At 38.7% G+C, this 27,255-nt stretch overlaps 1 protein-coding gene across 1 annotated transcript in view; it reads right to left on the reverse strand.

Annotated features, from left to right (window-relative positions):
* The window catches only part of BARD1 (BRCA1 associated RING domain 1), a 63,576-nt gene extending 37,196 nt beyond the window's left edge, over positions 1-26,380 (reverse strand). The window contains exons 1-3 of the mRNA XM_026647710.2: positions 26,325-26,380; positions 21,133-21,278; positions 12,628-13,664 (exon numbers count right to left, since the gene is read on the reverse strand). Of these exons, the coding sequence (XP_026503495.1) occupies positions 12,628-13,664; positions 21,133-21,278; positions 26,325-26,380 (1,239 nt within the window). The remainder of the gene's footprint in view (positions 1-12,627; positions 13,665-21,132; positions 21,279-26,324) is intronic.
* Positions 26,381-27,255: the final 875 nt, after the last annotated feature.

The raw sequence follows: 27,255 nt of genomic DNA on the forward strand, positions 1-27,255 counted from the left end.
TCTGACATGAGAAAACATGAGGATCTTTGTGCCAGTTCCAGTTTAATAAAAGAGGAGACGCCCCCTATTACCACAAGAACACTCCTAAGCAAGTGCTACTACAGATTATAAATCATTAATCATTGCACATAGCATTAAATATTCAATAGCAAGAAAGACTCCAGCTAAGCAAGGGAGAGTAAACACTGCTACCTACTACAAACCAATTGTCAGTGATCTCTTACTGGCTTTTTATTTTTATTATTGTTAAGAAAAGAGAAATAAAATACTTTACTTTGCACTTCTATAGAACCTTTGATCTGACGATTTTAAAGTGACTTATAAATAGGGCCCTACCAAATTCATGGTCCATTTTGGTCACATTTCATGGTAATAGGATTTTAAAAATAATAAATTTCATGATTTCAGCTATTTAATTCTGAAATTTCACATTGTTGTAATTGTTGGGGATCTGACCCAAAAAGAAGTTGGGAGCGTCACAAGGTTAGTGTAGGAGGGGTTGCGGAACTTCTACCCTTACTTCTGCACTCAGGGCCGGCCTTAGGCACGGGCGAATGGGGCAAAAGCACAGGGCACCATTACAAACAGGACACCTCTGGAGCAAAGATGCCTCTCCCCCTGCTGGCATCTGCAGCCCCCCGGCTCCTGCCCCCTGCCTTGGAGCTGTCCCTGGCCAGCTGCTCCCGGGAGCTTCCTGTCTGGTGTAAGGAGGTGGGGAGGAGAGGCTCTGATGTCAGGCTGCCCCCTACCCCTCCCATGTACCCCATCTCCACAGAGCGGGGTGTGTGTGTGGGGACAGGGCTCACCAAGAGAGGGATGGAGCTGTTGGCAGCTGCTGCTGGATCTGAAGGAGCTTTTCTTCAGGCTGGTGAGTGCCACTCTCTTAAAGGGGCAGCGTTCGGTCTCTCACACACGCTGTCTCTTTCACACTCATCACCCCCCAACACATACTTATATTGTTGTTGTTACTTGTTGGTACTTCCTGCAATACGCATACATTCTCTGTAATTTTATTCTTTCAAAGTGCTGTTGTTTTAGTTTTTTGACTGGTCTGTGCATTTCATAATTTTATTTCTCTCTTATGCTTACATTGAATTCTTTGAGTAATGAGTTCTAAAATGCCTAACCTGTCCTGGCTGGAGTAATTATCATTATTATTGTTATTATCATATTGTGCTTTGTAATTCATTGTTTAAAGCGGTACAATCAAATAATAGTATCCTCCTAGAATGTAACTTTAGCTTGTACTCACTTTAGTAATGCCAGTTTAAAAAACATTAGCTAAACACATAACTATAGACACTGCAGATGAATGTCGCTTATTTTCAAATTGTATTTTTAGTTATATCCGTAAAATAACTTAAAATTTGCATGAAAATAAATACAGTTCCAGCTATGATAGCAATAGCAATGATGGAGTCAGATGTTAGTGATTACATACATTATTGTGATCGGTAAACATAACTGCCAAAATAATTAGAAAAAAATAATTCCCTTTCTTAATAAAAGAGAAAAAAAACTTAATCACATGTTAAAATTGTTTTAAGTGAAAAACAATTGACTAAAATAGAGGCGATAATGGCAGGAACACAGTGTGTCTGTTAGAGAAAGTAAGCAGATTTTATTCATTTTTATTTATCTCTACTAAAGATAGTGTACAGAGTATCAAACATGTGTTTCTGATATCTGCGTTAAAGCTCCAGAACAGAATACTCCCAATCCCAAGAAGAGGTATCTTGCTGTATTATCTCCTGATTGTTCTAAATTTACATATAAACTTTAAATGTGGCTTTAATTGGAGTTTGTATATATTTTTTCTTTCTTTATATAACAATTAGATACAGTGCTCCTGTCAGCTAATTCCTAAGTTATTATCTGCAAAAACTCTATAGAGTTTTCAGGTGCCTAAGTATTCCCTGGAATCATGGCTAAAGTTCCCTCCCACCTCCCAAAAATCTGAAATGACACCCCAGGTGAGCCAGGAGTGGCCAAAGGGCTGCAAGAGGGCCACGGGCTCTGGCAAGATGAAGCCCCCATGTGACAGCGCGAAGCCCGTCTTGAGTCACATGCCGAGCATCAGGCACCACAAACAACAGCAGCAGCGCAGAAGGGTGGCAATACACCATGTATCAGAGGGGTAGCCGTGTTAGTCTGAGTCTGTAAAAAGCAACAGAGGGTCCTGTGGCACCTTTAAGACTAACAGAAGTATTGGGAGCATAAGCTTTCGTGGGTAAGAACCTCACTGCATCTGAAGAAGTGAGGTTCTTACCCACGAAAGCTTATGCTCCCAATACTTCTGTTAGTCTTAAAGGTGCCACACGACCCTCTGTTGCTTTTTACATCTATACATAGTTTTTGTTAGTACTCACTTAACTAAAAAGCTCAGAAAACTTGCTTTGGCTTTTATTTTAAAGTAAGTTAAATTTCTCATGATCAGATACAAAATTATTTGCTTTATTCTACATGTTTTTGTGACTCTACGATAAGTCATCAATCCCTCTACCACACAATATTTGCACTGAGGTATGATACCACTAAAATATTTTGTGCCTCTTTGAGCTTACGCTAGCAAGGGCTTGTTATGTTAAGGTTAATGGAAAAAATGGGCCCAAAGAGTCATAGAATATCAGGGTTAGAAGGGACCTCAGGAGGTCATCTAGTCCAATCCCCTGCTCAAAGCAGGACCAATCTCTAACTAAATCCCCAAATGGCCCCCTCAAGGATTGAACTCATAACCCTGAGTTTAGCAGGCCACTGCTCAAACCACTGAGCGATATCTCCCCCAAAAGTGTTAACATGACCCTGTCACTACACAAGACTAAACATTGAAACATTGTTTGGGGCTTCGAGTACAGCCACCTCAGCCTGTTTTGTCCCATAGAACTATCCTTAATAATCTTTTATTAAAGATACAGAAAAAAGGAAAAACAGTTAAAGCATTTGAATTTAAAGTACTAAGTAAGAATTTCATGTTAACAATATTTCTTATGCCTTTTAGTTGTATACAGTTTTGTTTTTTTTAATAAGGAAAACCTTGTATGACACTATTTTAGATAGTATTAAATATGGTAACAACTGGGGATGGTTATCTGGGGAAGAGAGAAAAAAGTTAGTTGAGATGGACTGGAGCTGATGTTGAAATCCGATTCTGCTTCCTTTCGACAAAAAAAAAAAAAAAAAAAGGACAAATAGCCACAAAAGGGTATAGAAAAGAATCGCAAAGATAGAAAATGCAGTTTCTGTGGTGTTCACCGCTTACCTGCAACCCTGCTGTGGAGAAACATGTGCAGCACACAGTCTTACCAGCCATTCTGAGACCTGGTAAACTTGTATCAGCATCTCTGCATTAGGCTGTTTAAGACATTACTTAGAACTGCCTCTCTGGTTGCGGGCTCACAGCAGTGTTGTGAATCTCTTTCTTGGGTGGCTTAGCCAGAATTATTAAACAAAAGGCAAGAGAGATAAGAAAAGATGGAGAAGGAAGGAACATGGCATGGGGGGGGCTGACAGCAGAAACCCAAATCTCATGTTCCGGGTGATGCTCAGGATTTAGCCAAAGCTCATGGAGGTGGCAATGTCATCTGGGTCCCTCTCTCTGGCCCTGCCTGGTCAGTTTAGGACATTTCTCAGGAGCAGACAGTAGACGTCCAATTGTGTCATGATGGATTCTTGGGTCCCAACAGATGACGGGGTAACAGCAACGATGGTAACGCTCTCTTTACAGTCCACCCATTTGCCAGCTTTAGATCCCCCAGAAGTCTTTCAAAAGGACCCACGGGTTAATGGACAGAATAGCCCATCCCCTCATTATTTTGTCCACCAATTAGACCTTGTTTCCAACCCACCAATTTTTGGCCATTAATTTCCGATTCCATTCTCCTTTGTTTACTAGTTATGATCTTAATAATCTTTGGGTGACATGAGTAGACCTTTTAGTCTGGACGGATTCAGTCTCTCTCGCTTTTGCTGACTTTTATGAGTAATTTTATATAACTCACTGAGTTGGACTTCTCTGACCGTGATCAATTTAGAGTATAGGCCTCTGCCCAACAAATTTATTGGTAAGACTTGGGATTCTCCTACTTGGGAGAATACCGCCTGATGTTCATATGTTTGAGACAGGAAAAGACGTTAGCTAGCTAAAGCTGATATAGTAAATTAATGGTTGGGGGGGAGTATTGTTAATGAGTGAATAGCACCCCAAAGAAATAACTAGCTTGTGTACAGGAAGGACACCATCACAGGGTGCTGGGGGACAATTATCTGCTGGAGACAGACCAAGGGAAGGCCATTTTAAGCTGATTATCAAGGTTATGAATAGCAGCAATGAAAAATTACATGGTTCCGGTTAGCCTTCACTATGCTGCAGGTTGGGAAAGCTCCAAGAAGCAGAGCAGCATGAAAGGCACTGGAGCCACCTATCCGCAAATCTAGAAGACAGCATTGCATTGGTTTACGTGGAGAAGGATATTTTCACAGCCATCACCCCCAGCCCCAGCTCCCCTCCCCCCTTTTTTTAATGAAACCTTAGATTCTGCAGATGCTGATGGCACTTCCCCAGAAAAGCTTCCCATTTGGCATGGGCAAGTGGATTTTTTCAAGTCCTAATATCAATTGTATCAAATGCTAGTGCTGACAGATGGTTAAGAAAAGCAGCCAGCATCCCTTTCACTATTTTATAAAATTTCTCCCTTTTCTACTTCTATTAAAGATATTTTGCAGCTTCCTTATAATAACCAGTGAGTTAAAGTTAATGGAGATATTAAGTGCCAGGATGGAAAAAATAAAGTACAATGAGAATTAGAGTATCACATGAAAGACTGAAGCTGAGACCAGGGGATAAGTCTACAGAATTTGACTCCCTCTCTACTTTCTAAAGCTCCAAGTGATTTTACTATATTGCAAGTCAAGCAAAAGAACCCAATACCTTGATCTAATGAGTGAACTACTTGATTGTTAAACAACCCAATTCCCCCCGCCCCCCCGCTCTTATTGCTTTCCCACATCTTATTTATAACTTATATTAAGTGGAGAAAGAGGATGACAAAGAATTAGAGAGCTTATAGTAATTGTGAATGCTCTGACTGAAACTTTAAAGAAAACAATCACCTCTGATTTCTTTAAAATTAATTTCCTCACCAGCAGACCATTTAGAGAGTAATGAGCATGGTGGCTCAGCACATATATTTGTAAGATAAAACATCCAAGAAGAGTTAAGCTCCAATCTCATAACTAAAACAAGACTGAGCTCTGTAAAAAGCAATTATTTGTAGAACACTGGAAACAATTTTACATTCAACATTAATATTTGGGAAAGATTGCTGTGATCATGGTCAATTCTTGTATTTCTAAATTCAATATTTTAAGTAGTTATGAGGCTTTTATATTTGTCTGAAATACATTTAAGCTGTCAGCTGTGAATTTCATTTGAAAAAGCCTGGAAATTATTGTCTACAATAGTCTACTTAGTATTACTACAGCACTTAGATTTAAAAGGACATAATCAACTTTAAATGTGGTCAATTTCAAACAAATTAAAGGCAGTAGCAGGTATTGCACCTGCTTCTGAGTTACCGTACCTATTCCTGAGGTTTTTCAATCAGTTTCCAGTTCTTAAAAAAACTGGATCTTTCTTCACTGTCGCTGTGTGAAAAAGCTCTATGTGGCTTAGGTATTTAAACTGATTGGTTAAGTTTTATGTAAAAAAGGCACTCTAGTTGTTCTCAGTAAAAATACTGAGGTTTTGGGGACAGATGACTGGTGAATTGAACTTGTTGAAATGGAATCCAGAAGTCATTTTATAGAGGAGTTTGGAGTGTGGACATAGTAACCTTAGGCTCAGGAACACCGTGAAAGGAGGTTTATACCTTATGTGTCTGGATCTCTCTAGAAATGCAGCCCTAGAGCATACGTGATAAAGCTCAGTGGCTCAGATGAGATTACCCAACAGCCTTGACTGCACTAAATGCAAGTGCCATGAAAGTAAAGGGTCCAGTAATGCAGACTAAACTCGAACAGATACACAAAAATTGAGGATCCCTGTATAGAGAGGACAGATGCCAAGTAATCTTTTTACTAGCACCCAAAGCATGTCCTGATTGTCCCACACTGTTCCTTCAATTAAAATAAAGTTACCTAAATACACGTAAATTGCTTCCTGCTCCCAGAGTCGGAGTGCAATAGCTCTGTGCTTAGCTACTACTTGTTTAGGGCATAAAGCTCAAACTCTCTTCCCAACTAAATGTGCTATGCACCTGTGTTGTCCTCATCCCATCCCATGTTTTATCATTCTTCCCTCTTGCTGGACTTTATACTAGTGCTGCTTTCGCTCAGGGAGCCTTCCGTACAGTCTATCCTACCCAGTGGCCCTGCAGCTTGCAGGAGAAATACAGGAGAAATTTTACCTGAAGGGAAGTTTATGCAGGAAGTTTACAGGATTCTCTAATTCCAGGCCAAATTTAAAACCCCGTGGTAACTATAAGCCAGAGGTGCAAGTTCCTGTGTTTTAATCACCACATATGTAGGGCAGTAGTTCTCTAATGTTTGGTAATAAAAGAATTTAGATAATTAAGCTGTGGGAGGACTGTGATGGAGTGGGGCTTTCCCCAACCGTTTAGCTAATTTTAAAAGTATAAAAGGCCACATTTTGCACTTTAACTACTTGGAAATTTTACCTTTAATGAGTATGGAGGGTAATAAAAAACATGATTTCAGTTCACTAGGCAAATAGCTACATTCATTCTAATTTACGAATGCAATTCAGCATGAAGCTCATCCACTCTATAACCTTTTTTCAGAACCATTTTGCTTTTAGTATGTTTATTATTAGTGTAGAAGTAGTAAAATGGGAAAGAGCCCCACACACTTCCAGCTTTGATTGATTTGGAATAGCACAATACACTTAGTTTTAATGCTTGATAATATTGTTAATTATCTCTTTTAAAAGACAAAAAAAGTAGAATTCAATTAACTTTCATTAAGTGCAATGTATTAGGGCCTACAAGCTAATGAAAATAATATGGATTTTATAATTAATGAAGTCCCAGAGAATTTAGTTTTAATTCTGATTTTTTTTTACAAGATTGTTTCCATTACAGTGACAATTTGACAAACATGGGTGGATGAAGAAATCAGGAAAACAATGTTAGAAATACTGAGAAAAACTCATTGTGCTTGTGGAACTGACTGGGCTACTTTACATGTATTATAGTCCAAAATTCTCTAAGTTAGCCTAACTTACATAAGAAGTCAAGTACAGAGATTATTCAACTCCCCTTTTTGTTTGTGTTATGTTCACTGTATACACCAGGGATCGGCAACCTTTCAGAAGTGTTGTGCCGAGACTTCATTTATTCACTCTGATTTAAGGTTTCGCGTGCCAGTAATACATTTGAACGTTTTTAGATGGTCTCTTTCTATAATATATAACTAAACTATTGTTGTATGTAAAATAAATAAGGTTTTTAAAATGTTTAAGAAGCTTTATTTAAAATTAAATTAAAATGCAGAGCCCCCCGGACCGGTGGCCAGGACCCGGGCAGTGTGAGTGCCACTGAAAAAGTCAGTTCGCGTGCCATAGATGGCCTACCCCTGGTATACACACTGAAACAAAAACACTTGCTGAAAGGTTGCAAGATAACACTACTTTACTTCTTTGAATCCAGAACCATAAAACACAAGCATCAAAACACACACACGAAGCAGGCTGTGCCCTAAGACAGAGAGGCATAATTCAACCCACCTGGCTTTTTACAGACTGACTGCTGAAGACCCAGATTGCATGCTTCCCTATGTGCACTCTTGCCTTCAACCAAGACTCGAAACCCCCTTAAAACTTAAAGCATAGCTTGTAATTTTAACAGTTTTCAGTACACCACAGCTTGCATTACACTGGTTCCTAGAGCACTGCATTAGCTGCAGTATGCACACTTAATACAGGATTGTTCCTGCCCTCAAGATTTTACAGTCTAAATACACAAGTGTGGAAGAAAAAGTATTATCTTCATTTTACAGAAGGGGAAGTGAAGCACAGAGAGATAAAGGGTATGTTTACATTACAATTAAAAACCAGGCTGGCCTGTGCCAGCTGAATGGGGCTCGGGCTATCTAACTGCAGTCAGGGTGAACAAAAATCAATGATTTAAAAAAAAAAAAAAAACAATTGATTTTTTGTATTTAAATCTGATTTTTTTGGATAAAATGCTTTTTGAGGAAAAAACCTATCTAAAGATAGTTTTAATTAAGATACATTATAGCTCAAAGATATCTCATCATGGAATAGGGATTATAAATTGTAATTCTATAATATGAGACAATATATTCATGTAATGTTTAAGAAAAGTTTTGTAAATGAGTTCCAATAGTTCATGGATTAGGGACCCAATCTTATGGGGCTCTAGGGGTTTCTGTATAGATTCTTTCGGTTAATCTTTCCATCTCTCCAATAGGACTCAGTGCTCAGTCTAGAAGATACCATCAGAGATGCTTAGTTTTGCAGTTCTCAAACTGTGGATTTGTGTCTCCAGAGATAACATGCTTGCTAACAGCAAAAATGTTTTTAAATAAATAAATAAATAAAGAGAGAGAGAGAGGTGAGAAATAACAGACTTCAACCCTGTTGTCCCTCTGCAAATTTGTGTACACAGAGTCAATCCCTTACCTCTCTCTAAAAGTGCAAAGTTTTGAAAAGTTCAATGAATAGAAGATTGTTGGGGGCGGAATAGATCTGGACAAGGAGAAGAAGTCTGGAGATAAATGTGAGAAGGGAGGGACAGGCAGTAGAAACAAAAGTGAAACTGTTTGAGCAGCATATTCCAGAAGTCTTGAGATCTTTCTGAGTGTAGCCTTCATTGATTTGAGATCTACCATACCATTCTCTCACTAGAAGGGAAAACCTATAAAGACAGCAGGCCGTAAAAGAGACCCAATTTGGGAATAAGAACCATTCAAGAAATATATGTTTGCTGATGATGTTTTAAAGAAAGTCACACCAGTGAACTGGTGGAAGTCACTTAAGCACTTGGATTCAGAGACTGTTGAAGTGATAATCTCACTTTTAACAGCAGTAGCTTCTTCTGTTGGTGTAGAAAGAATATTTTCTTCCTTTGGACTAATTCATTCCAAACTGAGAAATCGTTTGGCACCTGAAAAAAGCAGGAAAACTTGTTTTTCTTTTCCAGATTATGAACAAACAAGAAAATGAAGGTGAAGACGACTGAGTTAGCTGCAGATGCCAATATTTTAAGTTTCACATGTTGACCTGGCTGACATAGTTAAATGTAATAAAAAACAAATTGACTATTTTAGTTAAAACAATTTTAACAAAAACAAACCTGATTTTAAACAACTTGAACATTTAATTAAATTGAAAAATTCATATGCTTGTTTTGTTAAAATAGTATATGTTTACTGTTGAAGAAAAAAATCCAGAACACATAATGTTGTTGTTTTAGTTAAATAAAACAATTGAAATGTCTGTCTGATGATGTTCTCCTCCTAATACAGCATGGCAAGAAAATCCTCCAAATATTAATGATTAAACCTGTTGAATTGGAGATAGTTCGCCTCCCAATGACTTCATAAATATCTGCTTCAATTACCTTTGGTAAATGAAATAACCAATCATTCATTTTCTGATATAGCTGTAAAACTAATCTGAAAAGTTTTCATAATAAATCTCTTTAAAAATGCATAGTGTGTACCTTCTAAAAATGAAACCTACATCTATCTTGGAGTTGTGAAGAATATGTATTAAGGTTATAACAATCAACAAGAATGCACTTTTATGTAGAAATTCATGATTAAATCGAGTCTTCCTGACTAGTGATTTAAATCAAATCCACCCGGACTGCAGTGTAGATGTTTCAGCACAGGCTGAAGCATGGGCTTTAGGATCCCATGAGGTGGGGGAGTCCCAGTGCTCGAGGTCAAACCTGAATGTCTACACTTAAAGGCAGTCACATTCTATTTTAGGGCAACAGAGAAGCCCCATCTAATTAAACCAATAATTAATAATACTGGGTGTTTTTTTAATGCAAACAAGGAAAATAATGAAAATTGTACCAGTACTAATGAGGAACAGCACCAGATTTCCATTTTTAGCTCACTGACTATAAACATCAAGAAAATTGTACCTTGATAATTGCGCCTTATTGACTTCTCTTAGTTTACTGTGAATCTCACGATAAGCTGCATAGCTGCTCTTTTCCCCCTCTCAAAAATACATTGAAGATACTGCAATCTTGAAGGAAAAGTGTGGGAAAGCTGTCAAGATAAGTCAAATTTTAGGACAATCAATCCTGACAGAATCCCTTAAAAAAATCCCCCTGGAAATATACAGGGGTAGTCTGTAAGCAGCATTTTAATAATAAAAGATGAGTATGCTGAATTTGTGAACTGAGGTAATAGCAGGACCATCCTTAGAGCTCTCAAGTCACTAACTACAGTATATAATGGTCTCTACCATGACTAATTAAGTATAAATGATTTCAAACAGAGGATTTGTACTCATAACCCATAAAGTTCTACTTCCATTTAATCAAATGGAAGAATTGTTTCATAAGCAGCAGGTGAGAACTGCTATAATGCCTCCATGAAAGGCAGAAAACTGTTATTCATCAAGGAAATTCTTTAACTCTACAAATAGAAATGCTGTGTATCAATGTCCGGATATTTACAGGCATATCAATTCTAGAGGTACAGGAATTTTATTGATGAGACTATTTCTTTTATGTATGATTTAGTATAAAATATATTTAAAGTGCTAATTCACAAAGCACAAGTTCTTTGAAATGACCTGAGATAACGTTACCAAAGTTTTCCATATGTGATACTTCTGTCTGATCCCCCTAAAAGAGAACTTGAGGTGCTGTACAACAGAAAACAAAAAACACCCTCTTAAGAGGACACCAACTTAAAAAGGTCATTTATGTCAAACAGTTTTATTTGCTATTATAACACCTATGATTACTATAGCCAAAAAGAGAATGAAAAAAATATCCCTCCCCTTCTTGTTTATTTAGTGAACTTGACAACAATGACTACACAGGGGGAAACAGTTAACTAAGTACAAACTGTTTTTCCTGTTTGTGTGGGTCTTTCACACAGCAACAAGGGAGAGGAAAACCCGTTCTAAAGAAATAGGAGCATGCCACTGCAACACTGCAGAAAGCTGACAAAGGGACTCTCTGACTGTAAAACATCAGGGAAACTGGCAGGTTTGATCACAGATGAATAAACACTGTAAATGCAAAGCATCATTAAAAAAAAATCAAATTGCATCCAGGAATCCTAACTCTCAGTCTCCTGCTATAACCATCAGATCATCCCCTCTCCTCCCAGAGACAGGAACACAGTACAAAAATCCTGATACGCAGCAATTCACCTCTGTCTACCAAACAGTTACATGACTGAATTTTTGCTTTCAATTTTGTTTAAGAAAACCATAGAAAGTCCATCTAAAAAGCGATACTAGAAGATTATTATTAGTGCTGTAAAGTCAAGGTCTAGAAAACTAGGCAATGCCAGTATTCAGGTAGTCTTGTGCAACATTAATTATAGTTAAATAATCTAGCTCCAATGTTGATGTGGTCATTGAACAGCCAACCAATTAATTGTTAAGGTCACCTAGCAGGGTAGACTTGAAATATCAAAAATAAACCCAAAGACAATGTCGATCACACATTCAACTTTTTAGCATATACAATATCTTTAGAACAAAGCCTAGACAGAGATCACTTTCTGGAAGTCATGTGCAAGACAATCCTAGCCGATGTTGGAGTGCACATTGAAATCTCCAAGGGTAACAGTCTACAAGAACCACACCATTGACATCAATTTGGAGAAACCAGCGTATTTCTACACTGGGAGGAAAGGGGGGGGGGGGAAGGGGGACATACCCCAGCGAGTGTCAGAGCCAGGGCAAACTGAATAAGGCTTGCAGGACTCACGCTGTGGGCCTGAAAACAGCAGCATAGATGTCCCCGCTTGGGCTGGAGCCCAGGATCTGAAACCTGGCAAAGGGGGTGGGTCTCAGGGTATGCCTACACTGCAATTAAACCCCCATGCCAGCTGACTCAAGCTACAAGGCTGTTTAACTGCGCTATAGACCTTCAGGCTCGGGCTGGAGCCCGGGCTCTGGGACCTTGCAAGGGGGGAGGGTTCCAGACCCTGGGCTCCAGCCCGAGCCTGAATGCCTACACTACAATTAAACAGGCTCTTGCCCAAGCTGGAGTCAGCTGACACGGGCCAGCCATGGGTGTTTAATTGCAGTGTAGACAGACTCTCAGAGCCCGGGCTCCAGCTTGAGTGGGAACATCTACACTGCTCTTTTTAGCCCCCTACCACAAGGCTGAGTCAGTTGACCTCCAGCTCCGAGAATCACTGCCATAAGGCTTTGGTTTTGTTTGTTTGTTTGGGGAGGGGGCGGTGTTTGCAGTGTAGACATACCCGCATTACACTTGGTGATCTACACAACAGCAGAACCATAAAAATTGGCCCTGCCCCAGAAAAACATAAGATATGGAACTAATGTTGTAATTTTAAAGTGACAGTCTGAAAAACATTTGTACTTGTCTTAAAGTGACCTCTGAACCATTGTCTCAAGCCAGAAGAATAAGAAAGTCCTACCTTGATGGAAGCAACATGGAGCAAGGACTCTCCTCTGTGATTCCTTTTGGTAGCTGTGTTATTACTAGGAGACTTCTTCAAGAGGGAAGGGCTGGGTGTTGTTTCCATTTGATTATGAGTATTTGAAGTGAATGGGGTAGAGGGAGTTTTCAAAAGTGAAGGGCTAATGATTTCTTGAAAAATTGCAGAGCTTCTTGTCTTTGATAAGGTGCCACCAGTAAGTTCAAATGCCGGAGAGGAGATATGAACTGGAGTTCCATGTTCAGTAGTTGGAGAGATTTTAACGGTGCTCGTGGCAGTTACCTCAGGATTGCAAAGACCCTGGTTGACTGAGTGCGTATCAGCACGCTGATCACTTCTTCTCAGTCTTTTAGCGTGAGATATGGTGGGGGATATGGACTGCTGCCTTCCGCGCTTTAAAGGAGTAATTTCATTTTCTGATGGCAGAGGTTTCTCTGTATTAAAACTATTCATTGTGTTAACTTGTGCAGAGCTATCTTTATCCTCTATGGGTTTTACTTGTGTGGCCATTTCCAAGTGGGACTCTCTTCCATCCTTAAGGTCGGTTTCCATTACAAACTCCTGTCCTATCGTCTCTTCCGTACTATGTGGTTCAGGGCTGCATAAAACTAATGACTGGCTGCAAAAGGTCACAGTCTTTTCTTTAAATTCATCTTGGGTCTCCCCTTCGGTTCCACTGCCCTCTTTCTGCTTTTTCTTCTCTATACCCCACACTTTGTTGATGTCTGCTAGACTCTTTTTCTTCAGTTTTTTCTTCGATCTGTGTGGTGGTGGTTCCTTGGTCATCTTGGAAGGCTTCTCTTGAGGAGGAGAAGGAAGGAAGTCAAAAGTAGAAGATGGGCCCTGGTTAATGCAACCACTATTAGTCACCAGTTGATTCTGCTTCTGAAGGGAACTATTGTTTAGCACACATCTGATCTTCCTACTGCGTGGGCTGAACCACATTTTTATCTGCTTCTTCTTACTTCTTGTTTCATGATCAGGACCTACTGACGTGAACAAGTCTTCTGCAGAATCTGGTAGGAGACAGGGATTTTTTAAAATGAGCTTTAAGGCCAATATCAGCTGTTTACCATTCTGGAAATAGAACTGTAAATCAAAATTTTGAATATTAAAAATGGAAGCCTTTATGAGATTGTAATAAATGTATTACTTCTATTTCAGTGCATTAAATTTCCAGCCATAATTTTGTCTTCTCCACATCTTCTATTTTTAGAATTAGTAGCAGTACCCACTCTTCTAACTCAAGCAGTAGTAAGTTTATGGATACCAGACAGGCATGCTACTTTCCTACTCCCCAACAGAAAGGAGTTTGAGATAATTTCACTTTTAACAAAATTCACATGAAAAATTGCAGACAGATCTGACTAAAAACTCCTTAGTGTAGCAGTCAAACGCCAAAACAAATATTCCCAATACTCTTCAGAAATTACATTTCAAGATAGAAGGCTTTCCTATCCTTAGCTAAATTACCCTACTTATCCCTCCAATTAAGTGTAGTTAAATATTTGGAGATTCAGTTTAAAAAAAAAAAAAAAGAGAGACACATATGGCATTAGGCTGAGATTTACTTCAAAAACAATACAACCTCAGGCTAGTTGGATCATTTAAATATCCAGTAATAGCTACAGTATATAGGCATGATGGTTGTCAACTACAGCATTATAGATTCTCCGCTTACTTTAAGGAATAGGTTTGATGGAAAGTTAAAATTAAGACAAATCCTGTAACTAGTTACCCTTCATAAAGATCTCAGATCCAATTTTGTTTTAACAATGGTAGCTAAAAAAGGAAGGGCTCAATTGCAAACAGATGCACAAAATAAAATGCAGATAATATTTACTTTCATCTTGTCTTCACTGTTTACACAACTAGCAGAGTCTACTCTAAAATATTTACCGTGATATAACTATCATTCACCTCTATGGACTAGAGAACAAGAGTTAAATAAATTTGCAAGAGTCATGTGTGTAGAGATATTGTACCAGCCCAGATTATTTTTACACATATAGCACAATAAGACACAAGTCCTAGAGATACTGTGATGACAGGCACGATCTTTCAGTAGTACAAATTCTAAAGCAATATTAATCCCATTAAACATTTGCACAGCAAGTTGTGCTTCACATGTACCACTTGTGGCATGAATAGTGCTTGGAAAATGGATTACAAAGATTCTCAAACTGATCTGTGGACTACTGGTGGTAAACAGAGGGCTGGCTGGTCACATGGAAATGGGACTCCTCATTTTCAGATTAGTTGAATTAAAAGAATGCCGAAAACATACTGAATACTTTCCTAGTATTTTTCCTATAAGCAATTGCTTCTGTTGCTATATGGATGTTGCATAATTATTAATAGGAGGGGATATACTCAAAAGACTATTAAGATGTGGTCTACACTCTGAGAAAGTTTGAGTATTCCCTGATTTCCAGAAACCTACTAGCCACAGGCCAATATAAAAAATGAGCCATAAAAATTTAGCTGCCTACCTAGCTTCTAGTAGCCTACCTAGCTTCTAGGAAGGGGATTACTGGACTCTTACAAAGTATTGTCCCTGGACCCTCTCCAGAAGCTTCATCTTTCAGAAGAACCATTGCTTAGTAGTATCAGCTATATGTGAATCTCTTCACCTGATTACTGGAAAAAAGCAGCAACACTCACTCGCCTACCTATTTAGGGACTCTCATATGGGGGGGAGAAGAGACAATTAGGACAAGTGCCAACTCTACTTCTATGATGCATCTACAGATGCAGAGGCTTTTTCAGAGTTCTGTGAGAAAGAGGAGACACGCCTGAGACATTGAACCCTCATCAACTCCTCCTTTCTATAAACCCATCGAAGATTAACATGTGTCCAGTTCGGGAGGAAGACAATAGATCTCATAGAATATCAGGGTTGGAAGGTCATCTAGGTCCAACCCCCTGCTCAAAGCAGGACCCATCCCCAACTAAATCCTCAAATGTCCCCCTCAAGGATTGAACTCACAACCCTGCATTTAGCAGGCCAATGCTCAAACCACTGAGCTATCTCCCCGCCCCCTTCAATTCTATCTGCAGAAGGATGTTCACATGGATCTATGTTACAGTTTAAGAATTGTATATTAGCTACAAAAAGGAAGTTCTCACAGTCATTTATACAAAGAGGGCACTACACTGATAACTAAAAACACTCAAATTAAGCCTTCTTCAGAAAAAAGTTGCAAGAAGATTTTGATCCAAAGGAATCATATGCTGCTTCCAAGATGGAAACAAAAAGTTAATACAATTTGCACCTTAATGTAAATGAAGAAAGTTAGTTGTATGTGTTTAAAAGTTAATTCTTAATTCCACTTATATAAATCTCACCCCAAAATTTAAAAATTATATATTTAATAGGACAGACAGATCAACACAGCAGAATTTGCTAATTCTGGATTACCTGAAGCATTTACAATAATGTAAAACGACAACCCACTCTACCAGTATTAAAACCAGCCTATAAAAACTCCAGCAAATTTACTCTTGATTACCTACATGCTAATCATAATATTCATATACATGATAAATTAACAGAAACATCTCTATTCACAAAGTCCGGTTTATTTTCACATAATAAATCCAAGTTTCTTAATGCTGACATTTAACAGAAATCAATTCTGTGGATTTTAAAATGATTCAGACCAGACAAAAATATTATGAGGTACAGAGAAACTTATCGCTAAAGAGCTCCATATTCAAGTTTTTGCTGTAATGCAATAATAAACTGTAGAGGAAAAAGAAGCAATTAGAAAATGTGTCTTAGCTATCATTAATCTGCATCAAAGGAATATAATGATGCACATTGTGTGTCTTTCAAATTATTCTCTATTATGGGTTTCAGAACAGAAGTTGAGAAATCTCTTTGACAAACTAGTCCCTTATTAAAAATCAAAGGGAAGTGCTTTGGTACCATCTGTGCAACATTAGTGCCTTCACTGAAGAATGATTATTTTGCAAGTTAAGTATTCAGCACTGGGGGGGGGAAAAAAAAGAAAAAGAAATTCCAGCTATTCAAACACTCATCTTTAGCTATTATGAAAAATGTCACAGCACACACAAAATGCAATGTAATCTCTTACAGAAGGCATCCGATATGTTTCCCTCCACACCAAAAAATTAGAAACTCAACTGTGATCTATAAAGGCTAATCAAAGTTAATCTTTTTTGCTGCCCACCAGCATCAATGTGTGCTTAACAGAATCTGACCAACACCTGTAAAGTCTGGTTTAATATAAGGAAGGGAAAGAGAATTTAAAAAAGCTTTCAATTTAACTATTAGTCTAAGGTATATGATGTTATGAAGAATAAGATAAAATTATCTATAAATGGTTGTCAGGAAAATTTATGACAGACAATCTCTTCTCTTTAAAGTACATTGAACTGAGAAAATCTGCTGAAGTATTTAGAAGCTAATTTTGAAAAGTATTACTGTAAATCAGGCTTCTTTATCTCTAGTATGCCATATATTATGTCCATGATTCGACAAGTTCTTCCTAATTACCCACCTTAATTACAGTAATTATATACTTTCTAGTAAATGCAGGTAATAAGGTTCACTTGGAAAGGGAATTGTCAAAAATGGTGAAACAAAAAGCCTTGCAACTCTGGGGATGACAGAGCTGTTAATGACAATAATTCAGAGGAGCAGTTTATCTCCTCCTTCCCAGTGGAGAAGAGGACTTTTGTATTTTGGGAAAGGGAGAAGAGTATTGAAAGTCAAATAAAAGTCATTATTAGCAACTGCAGCAACATACACAATATTTCAGGTGAAGGTGTTAGTAGTGAAAGGTTTTTGTAGTTCTAGGAGACGTCTTCAAAAAATTTAATTCTTCATAATATACAGAGAGTACATGTACCAATCTAGAGAACATCAAGACAAGAACACAGTGAACTGCAATTCTACTAGACATATGGCATGCTTTAATGCACAGATAGAAAAGATGGAAGTCAATATGCAGGCACAGTAGTTGATTTTCTATTATATGCTCCATTTTGTGCCCTATATGGGTATAATCAAGCCCTTACTATGTCACAATTGCTTGTATTCAAGATTTCATAAAATAGTTTAATTGTTTAAGGAGCAGCATCATAGATTCAATGCTGGCTAAACAAGATACATTCTTAAGGTATTCTAATTTTTAATTTAATTGCATGTGAATTAAAAATTTAACTGTTCCATTAACACATTTAATAACTGTATTGCCACCTGCAGGCTGTTTCTTATAACACAATTCCAATATTAACTACTTTTTCTTTTAAGATGTGTAGATTCAAGTCTACGCAATTGCAGAACTTACTTTACAATTGCAGATTTGTTCTCCATATTAGTGGTATAAAAAGGTGGTTAAAGAGATAGCACTTTTTTGAGAGAAAGAGAGAGCAGAGCACAAATCCAACAAATCAAAGTTCTCCACTTAGGTCTACAGACTACCAGCCACTTATACTCAAGGGCAACAGAAATCTGACTACTTTGTTTTCTTGTCTATTAGAGAGCATGTTGCTTAAGACTGGCTCCAAATGCAGGATCCCAAGTGTAAATACTAAAAGATGGTCTCTCACCAACAGAAGTTGGTCTAACAAAAAAAAAAATAATAATAAATTACCTCACCCACTTTGTCTCTCTAATATCCTGGGACCAACACAGCTACAACTACACTGCATACAAAAGCTGGTCTTAGCACTTAAGACACGGAACTGGAAGTCAGTCATGGGCCCCACCCCAAGTTTTGCCTCAGACCTCAGGCCACTCAATCTCTAAAATGAGAGTTAAAAAAAAAACCAAAAAAACCCTTCCTTTCTCTCATCCCCCGTCTTGTCTATTTAGACTGGCGGCTCTTCAGAGCAAGGGTTATCAGACTAGGTGCCTTTATAGCAACAAGGACAATGTGGCCAAGATCACCGTTGAGGACTATGCGCGCTAACTAACAAAAGAGACCCCATATTCTGGATCCAGTTTTTCACTTGAGGCTCCAACAGCAGGAGTCCAGGACAGACACTTTTTTCTGTGTGTGCTGCAGGCTAGCTCAAAAGCAGCTGGTCCCCCAACACACAAATACTTTCCTGGAATGGCATCCATGTGCAAGAGTTGAGTCTGATACCCCTTCCAGCATAACCACCTTCCTGCCCTCCAGCTCCACTCACAAAGACTGCCCCAAAACTCATCTTTGTCCATCATGCTGGTGTTACCAAATCTCTGCTGCAAAGACAGCTTGCTCCTGATTTCCACCCATCCTCAATTACATGGAGAAGGCCCCTTCCAAAATTACTCCACATATGCACGTGGAAGCAGAATGCTAACTTGCTCAATTTGCCTTGCTACACACACAAACAAATGCAAAAGGCACAACCACAAAAATAGAAATTTGTTCATTTCTTATTGCCACAGGACAAAAATCTGGCTGAAAGTAAGCCTTGGCATGAAGGGTTACTTTTTTGTGGCTTTACTATATTTGTATTTGTATTGTCTTTAGTAACCCACCTGGAACCCTGCAAAAATACATTGATCTACATTGTGCAAATTACCATCATAACCACAAAGGTCTGATCCTGCAAAGCCATATATATATTTAACTTAACACTTGTGAGGTAGTTCCACTAGACACACATCTATGGGAAGTGACAAATTTCCAAGGGCAAACAGGAGTGGCAAAACAACCTAGAGTAGCACAATTTGTAAATCTTCAATTCCTGCAGCCTTCTATCATTCGTCATTAGATGCCTTTATTTTCATTTGATCAAGCCTAGTCACCTAGTTATGCCATCCATAGCATCTATGACAATACACTATCAACATCCCTTAAGTTTTTTCCTTAAATCAGGAATGAGAGACTAATAAAAGGTCACTAATACTTAATAAGAGAGGAATCCTCCAAAAATGGAAAATTAATCACCATATCACTTTATATTTTAGCACTCTACTGCTGCAGTAGTACTGAAAAATTGCTTGTAAAAATACTGTAGTGATTTAAAAAAAACAGATTTGACACAATAAAGCTCAAGTTTCTCAAAGCTGAATACATTTATCTTTAAAATAATTTCAAGAAAATATTCCATCTGTTACTCTGGTTTCCACTGCATGGGCATAAACCATATTTTAAAATACATTTCATTCTATTCTTCTTGTAATTAAAGCCACCATATAGGGAAACTTCACTTCAGACCAAAATAACCTCACGCATGATTTTCTCCATTCACTTTGACATTTGGAGTACCATTAAAGTTCACTCGATAACCATAAAAGGTTGCTCCTCGGCTTTGACTATTATTCTTCAACACTATATAAAAGTGCCTCAAGCCAATCACTTCAAAAGCCCTCCCTTCCCATTATACTCCTAAAGAGCTTCACCACACTTAAATATTTCCCCTAACCCTATTAAACTGTCATCCACATTTTCTATCTTACTCATAGCTTTTGATTACCCAGAGATTTCAGCTGCGTAAGAAAAAACTCTTCATTTACTGTTAGACGTGTCCTTTAGCCTCGCTGCTTCAGTGATATCACAATCCAGTGTTTGGATGTCAAAAAAGGACTACCATAGCAGTGATTGTGATGTGAACCTTTTGGGGGAATCAGGTTGATAAAGGAGAATCTTCTATTTAGCTTAATATTGGAAATAAGCAATGAAGAAAAAAAAGTACCTTATCTGTATTTGACAGCTAAATGAGTGTTTTCTAAAATGTGATAACTACTCAAGAGACTCGCCTACAATCATTTTGCCTCAATCTTCCCTTCTTTGTCAATCAGCCAAAAGTTTGGTAAGGAAATAATGGAAGTGAAATCCCAGATCAGGAACTCTGCAGTTTTGTAGCACAGTCACTACCACAATTGTCAGAAATGACAGATTTCCACAACAGAGAATAGGTACAGTTGTGGCATTTTGGTTTCTGACAATCCAAGAGAATTGAGACTCGCCTCCCTCCCCATCATGAAGCAGAAAGCATAAGATTTCACACGTACAACAACCTAATCTGAAAACTAATGGACACATTACATATTGGGCTGCAACAATGCGAGAATGGTAAGTAAAAAGAACCCTGCACCCACAATGACATTGCCTTGTATAGGCTCACTGAAGAATTAAGCCTTAGAACTTTATACACACTCACAAATATACAGTATAGGACATGACAATGCTCGCCATTTTCCTACTTGTAATTCATCGTGTCATGTGACTTGGGAATGTTACATACCTTTAACTCTAAACTTAGCTGACAGATTCTAATGAATTGTGGACTAATGCAATTCTAGACTTTTTCCCTTTCTTTAGTAAGGATCTAGGTAGATTTGAAGAAGGAGATAAATCCAGCAACTGTTCCGTTCAAATGCAGATTTTCCAAGAATGATTTGATATAACCTTTCAGAATCTTTACAAAAAGACAGTTTTCGCATCCTTTAAAAGCATATGAAATTGACCCAAGTTTGAATAGGGAGCACAATGTGGGGAGACTGAGGTCTTGTCTTACCTGTGAAGTCTTTGCCCAGTAGATGTCGCAGTTTGCTGCACAGCTGGATCATGTTGTCTAGCTGCCTATTTATTTGCACATCTTGTACCCAGGCTGGCGTGTGACACACTGGGCATTCTGTGCCAATACAGTCACCCACACAAGCTCTGAAAGTCAAGCATGTATAAACACAAGTCATTCAACACAAGTAAACTGGAACATTCACTTCAGCATCCAGCTAGGTTAGCAGTTGATAGGCAAGTCTTTTTTATTTTAATACTAAAAAGCTGACAATGCAAAGAGTACAAGAATTACTTAAAATTCACTTACCACTGCAGAGGAAGAAATCAAATATTTGGCCTGGCAAATTACAAGCCAGAATTAAGCAAGCCAAGTCCAAAAGTCTTATCAGGAAGCTGTGTCATCAAAACTGTTTAATAAACTTTTGAATCTCACACTCACCCATGTTAATCAAAATTTAAAATATTCCAAAGCTCCACTTCTACACATTGTTTCTGTTAACAGGGCATTACATTTTTTGAGTAGCTTAACTCCAGATTCTTCTGTCCCCTCAACTAAACTGTGCTGTTTTTCAACAGCATTCTTTTTTACAAGTGTGATAGAAAATCCAATCAATGGTAAGCTATCACTTTCACCTGTCTGTTGTTAAAACTGTCTTGGTACTGTTAAGTTACACACCTCTCAACATTTCTCAGTAAGAAGTCCCCCAGGAGTCCATAGGTGTCGGAATTATTTTATCACTTTATTTTTTTCAGAGCATTTCTCTCTGAACAGCTCAAGGAGAAACAAGTTTGCTTAGTAAAAGTCACTTAAACCCAAACTTGTAGGTTCCAAGTACTACTTTTCCATCCTCCTCCACATAATTATATTTACTCATTTGATTACTCTGGTGAAAAGACTTTTGGGTCCACCGTACAAGTTATCAGGTGGGATTCTCAAAAGCACCTATCTCATGTTTATGGGACTAGTGCTCTCTAGATTCATACCCTGGCTTGCCATGCACAAAGTCTCCATAGGCCTGACCTATGACATGACTTCAATGGGAGCAGTTAGGCCAACACTGCGGGGTTTTGAAAGTCTCTCTGAAACCACCACACTAAAGTATATTTCTCTGTTAATTTCAAGGTGGGAGATTTTTTTCAAAGGCACAAATGACAGTTACGTGCCTGACATCTGTATCTTTGAAACTCTTCCCCCATGAACTTCACATTGTTGAAAGAACAAGTGGTCTTGCAGTTAAGGCACTGGAATGAGACTACGGAGATTTCAGTTCAATTTCTGGCTCAGACAGGCTCTTTGTGTGACATTCGTCAAGTCACTTATGGCCATGTTTTTAAAAGAACCCAGCTCTTGTTCTTAGTGGGAGCTGCCAGGTGCTGAGTATTTTGGAAGTTAAGCTGTTAATCTCTCTTTGGCCTGGTCTACACTAACCCCCCCACTTCGGACTAAGGTACGCAAATTCAGCTACGTTAATAACGTAGCTGAATTCGAAGTACCTTAGTCCGAAGTTACCGCGGTCCAGACGCGGCAGGAAGGCTCCCCCGTCGATGCTGCGTACTCCGCTCGCCGAGCTGGAGTACCAGCGTCGACGGCGAGCACTTCCGGGATCGATCCGGGGCACTTCCAGGATCGATCCGGGATCGATTTATCGCGTCTTAACCAGACGCGATAAATCGAACTCAGAAAACCGATTGCTTACATCCGGACCCGGATGTAAGTGAAGACGTACCCTTTGCCTCAGAAACTATTATCCCATGTTACAGATGGGGATTTTTCTTCCACTCTGTATCTGACTTATGTATTTTTTAGGTTCCAAACTGTTCAGGGTAGGGGCTGTCAATCTGTATCTGTACATTCCCATATATATATACCACTATCTTCATGCATAACATCCATTCACTGTAGTTAACCCACTGAAGTTACTTTGGATCAGATCATACTACAGGGATTGAATTCAAATAATAAATATCACAGCCCATAAAAAAAATCTCCAAAATGTGACCCAATTACTGCAGGTCACTTACTTTCACATATTTATCTTTATACAACATTGTCACCCGTTTTCCCCGCTCTTTTAATGGATTAATAGTTTTCTCTATTTGGTTGTGGACCAGAATAACCTCATGTCAGACTTTGACCTGACCTCTTGCTGGCTTGTTTGGAAACAAACTACTGTTGACTAGCCTAAACCACCATATAAAGTTCAACAAAACAAACAGCCACTATGCAGGAATAAGCCACCCCAGGAAACGGATTAGAAATGATGATCAGAAGGTACACATGAATAATAAACTAGTTCACCACTGAATAAATAAAGGACCATGATACAGTTATTTGGATTATATCAGTAATACAGACTATTTGCTTTCTAGCAGCAAGACCTGGAGGGGGAAAAAAAAAGCAACTTTTGTCAAAAGCTAAGGTGCCCGTTGGTTACGCCTCCTGACCCTCAACACAGATTACAGCATCTTTTGATGTTCTGAAAGCTTTTCTAAAAAAAATCTTACTTCAATAATAATGTCCAAATATCTTAGAAGATTTGTTCTCCAAATTAGAGTGGGGTTATCAAAAACTAAATTACTAAGTTTTAGATGTCTGACAACCAGCCAATTAACTCAATTAAAGATTCCTAGTACTACTCCCCAACCATCCATATTACCACCTCTCAAAACTGCTTTTATTAAAACAATGATATATCCTACACATACTAAAGTCTCTTGACCAAGACTAAATTTGAGGATTATTTTGCAGAGCATCAAATACTGTGTGGTAAGATGGTGTAAATGGAACATGGCAAAAGGCTTCCAATAGAGCTTGAGAAATAGTGATTTAAGAGGGATGTGAGGTTCCACAGAAGTTGTAGACAATGTCTGGAAGAGAAACAGTGGCTATGGTGGAAGTAGGTAACTTTGGGACCTTTTCAACAGATTTAAATGGGGAAAGATATTACCAGAAGCTCCATGGAAAGTGTGTAATTGCTGCCCTTTAATTTACTAGCCCTGAAGAATCAGAAAATGCCTCTTGCTACCATTTCCCCATCAAGGCCCTTAAGGCAACACTGGGTTAAATGACCTGCAGCACAGACACCGCTGGCCCAGGTCAGCTGACTAGGGCTCGTGGGGCTATAAAATTGCAGAGTAGATGTTCAGGCCTGATGTTTATGCAGCTTTGTACTGCAGATCAAATGCTTTGCTGGTAAGTAATTCAATTGTACTCTATATGGCTTGACATTAGCGTTTGAGGATCTGAGTGCTCTGAAACTTTATTCATTTCTTAAATGGCATGATCAGTGAGGAGGTACTCTTGCAATTCCAGCATTTGTCAAGGAAACGTTGGCTAACACTCAAAAGGCATTTGAGTCTGAAGACACTGAGTCCTTACAACATATTATTAGAGACTCATACTGCTGTAACTCAGTATATGCTACAACTACTGGGTAGCAGTGCTGTATGACCAGAGCAAGAAAGAAAAGGAGACCCACAGAGACCTGAATTGCTTGCACCTCAAACTAGCCATCAAAAAGGACAAGTCATTGGCCAAACTCCTGCCACATGATGACAGTATTGATGAACATGTCAAAGGGGCATCTTATCAAACAAAGATCTGGATGTCTATGCAACAGAGGTAAACCACATATTGGATCACCATTGCAAGATGGATGGAAAAATGTGGATAATGAACTATTTCCCATATTCTTCAAGGGCCCAGTGGCATCTAAACTTCTATAAGACCTTATTTGTGTCTGTACCAGTATGCGTTATTGCACAATCAACGGTGTCTGTAGTCAGAACAATCTTCCCGGCACAGAACTGTGTATGTGCCAAGGAAACGAAGACTGTGGCAACTCCCACGCTCTTGACCGAGATCATAACGATGAACAAAATGATAATGAAGTTGACCGGAAATGTCAGCAGCACTATTACATTCAATGATACCCGTGCAAATTTATTATTAGATTTTGTTTTATCCTTTGGATCATTGTTGTGATGCTTTGAGGTCACAAAATCCAATACTGAGTCTTTAAACCAATGGAAGTGAATATAAATATTTGAACCGGTTGATGGTGCCATTGTTTATACCCATTTCTTTGGTAACAACACTGTGTGACAGCTTCACATCATGCCTCATCTTAAAATACACATAATAAGCTTTCAAATGACGTATGATGTGTGGTGTCTGCCACTCTCCTACCTACACTGGAAAAGGGAGAGCCCCACATGAGGGAGAATATATTGACCAAGTAACCTTTATGGGCACAGTGTCTATTGTATTAACAAGAGGTTACGGTGAAATGCAAATTATTGTCTTACAACTGGCATCAAGTAAACTGTTAAGCTAAGGACTTGCATATCTTCCCATCTCTAACCTGATCCTGCATGCTCCATGGGAATTTCTGGACAATAAAAACGGAAAGTGTTCTCCCTTTCCTGCTAGCTGGATACATTAAACCCTCTGCGTTTGCTTTGGTATGCCAATATAACCTATGAATACTTCTGCCTGTCCAATATATACATTGTCCTCTCAGATGAGGGTACTACAGCGTGGACAAACTATTGAATCTTTCCAGACTAATTCCTGTAACTGAAAGACTCCTCTTGGTATTCTCAGCACTACAATTCAAATATAAAGAAGATAATTTTAGCCTTTCAGTTCAGATAATTTGCCTCTTACAAACACAACTCAATGAGCTATAAACTAAAACCCTAAATATGTAGGCACTGATCCTGCTAAAATCTCCATGCAGACAGACCTCTGCACCCACCCGGACCCCTAGCCAAAAGGGGCTCTGCATGGGCTGATCTCTGTGGGACTAAAGCCTTAATTCCAAGATTTATGATTTCTTGTGAAGACCCAATCAGGCAGAGCTAATGGTTCCTTTTATTTTAAAAAAAAAACATTTACACATCTAATTTTCCCTGTTGTATTCCCCAAGCTCTTCCGTTCCCATAGAACAGACTATAAGAATAAGGACAGCATGAATTTCAAATATTACTCTCTTTTAAAACTGTTTAGCTTTTTCTTTTGACCTCACTGTCTCCAAACTAGGAAAACTTACACACATGTAGAACAGTCCCACTGATGTCAACTGAACTACTCAGATATGGAAAGTTAAGGGTATTATACATAACTGTTTGCAGGACTGGGGTCCTTTTCTTTACAGCTGTTTCATATAAAGTAAACATGGTACTTACAGACAGAAGACATGCTCACATTTTCCCAAGCACACAGGTTCCTTAAGGATGTTCATGCTATTCAGAGAGGAAGAAAAGCATTAATGATTTAAAAAAATCTTAGCTCCTAGAACACCAAAGAACCAATTAGTTTGAAGGCATCTGCATTTGTGCCTGCAGTTAAAACCTTATTGCTAGCAGGACGCTAGCATGGTTTTCCTGATGAGTTTGAGATATTCTGTTTGAGGAGTAGTGTTATAAATCATGCTACTAAATAAGTGGAAAGTAGCATGGTTCTCTGATAAAATGTCTCCTTCCATAATAATCAGGGAAATCATTATAGAACCCAACAGCTTTTTAAGCCCACTGACAGCTAGCATGGTTCTGATTCCAATGTAGATGCATTTACTGCACAACCAGCTTCCTTAGGCTCTGTCCAGACAGCAGCAGATCAAGCTGACAACAGCTGTTTTCTGAAACAAGTAAACACAGCTCTGCTTCACTACATTAGCACTGCTCACTGTTAATCTCTCTAGGGACGTATAAGCCCATTACCACAGTAGCCAAGTATTGGGAAAGTCAAGGGCATTTTTACAACAGTTTTACAACACAATCATTATAGGGTTTCAACTCCCTCTGAGGTGGATGTCCTTTTGGGAGCAGTCACACCACCTAACTGTGGCAATGCAATTACATTAGAAACAGCAGATCCTCAACATTATAGAACCCTCCGCTAGGACAGGATGTCAGTTTCAGATGGTTTAATGTGTCTGGTCTGGAGGTCAAAAGTGCTCTAGCAGGAAACCCTAAGGGTGCCTATGGACGGGGGTTATTCGCTATTTATTCTAAGTGCTCAAGGACAGAACAGTGTATAATTCCTGTCTCCCAGAGTTCCTACACATTAACAACACTTAGGCCTCAGGCTGCCATCAGACAGGCTAGCCAGACTCTC

This window comes from Terrapene carolina, unplaced genomic scaffold, assembly GCF_002925995.2.
Source record: "Terrapene carolina triunguis isolate 2854851 unplaced genomic scaffold, T_m_triunguis-2.0 Scaffold62, whole genome shotgun sequence".
Lineage (NCBI taxonomy): Eukaryota > Metazoa > Chordata > Testudines > Emydidae > Terrapene > Terrapene triunguis.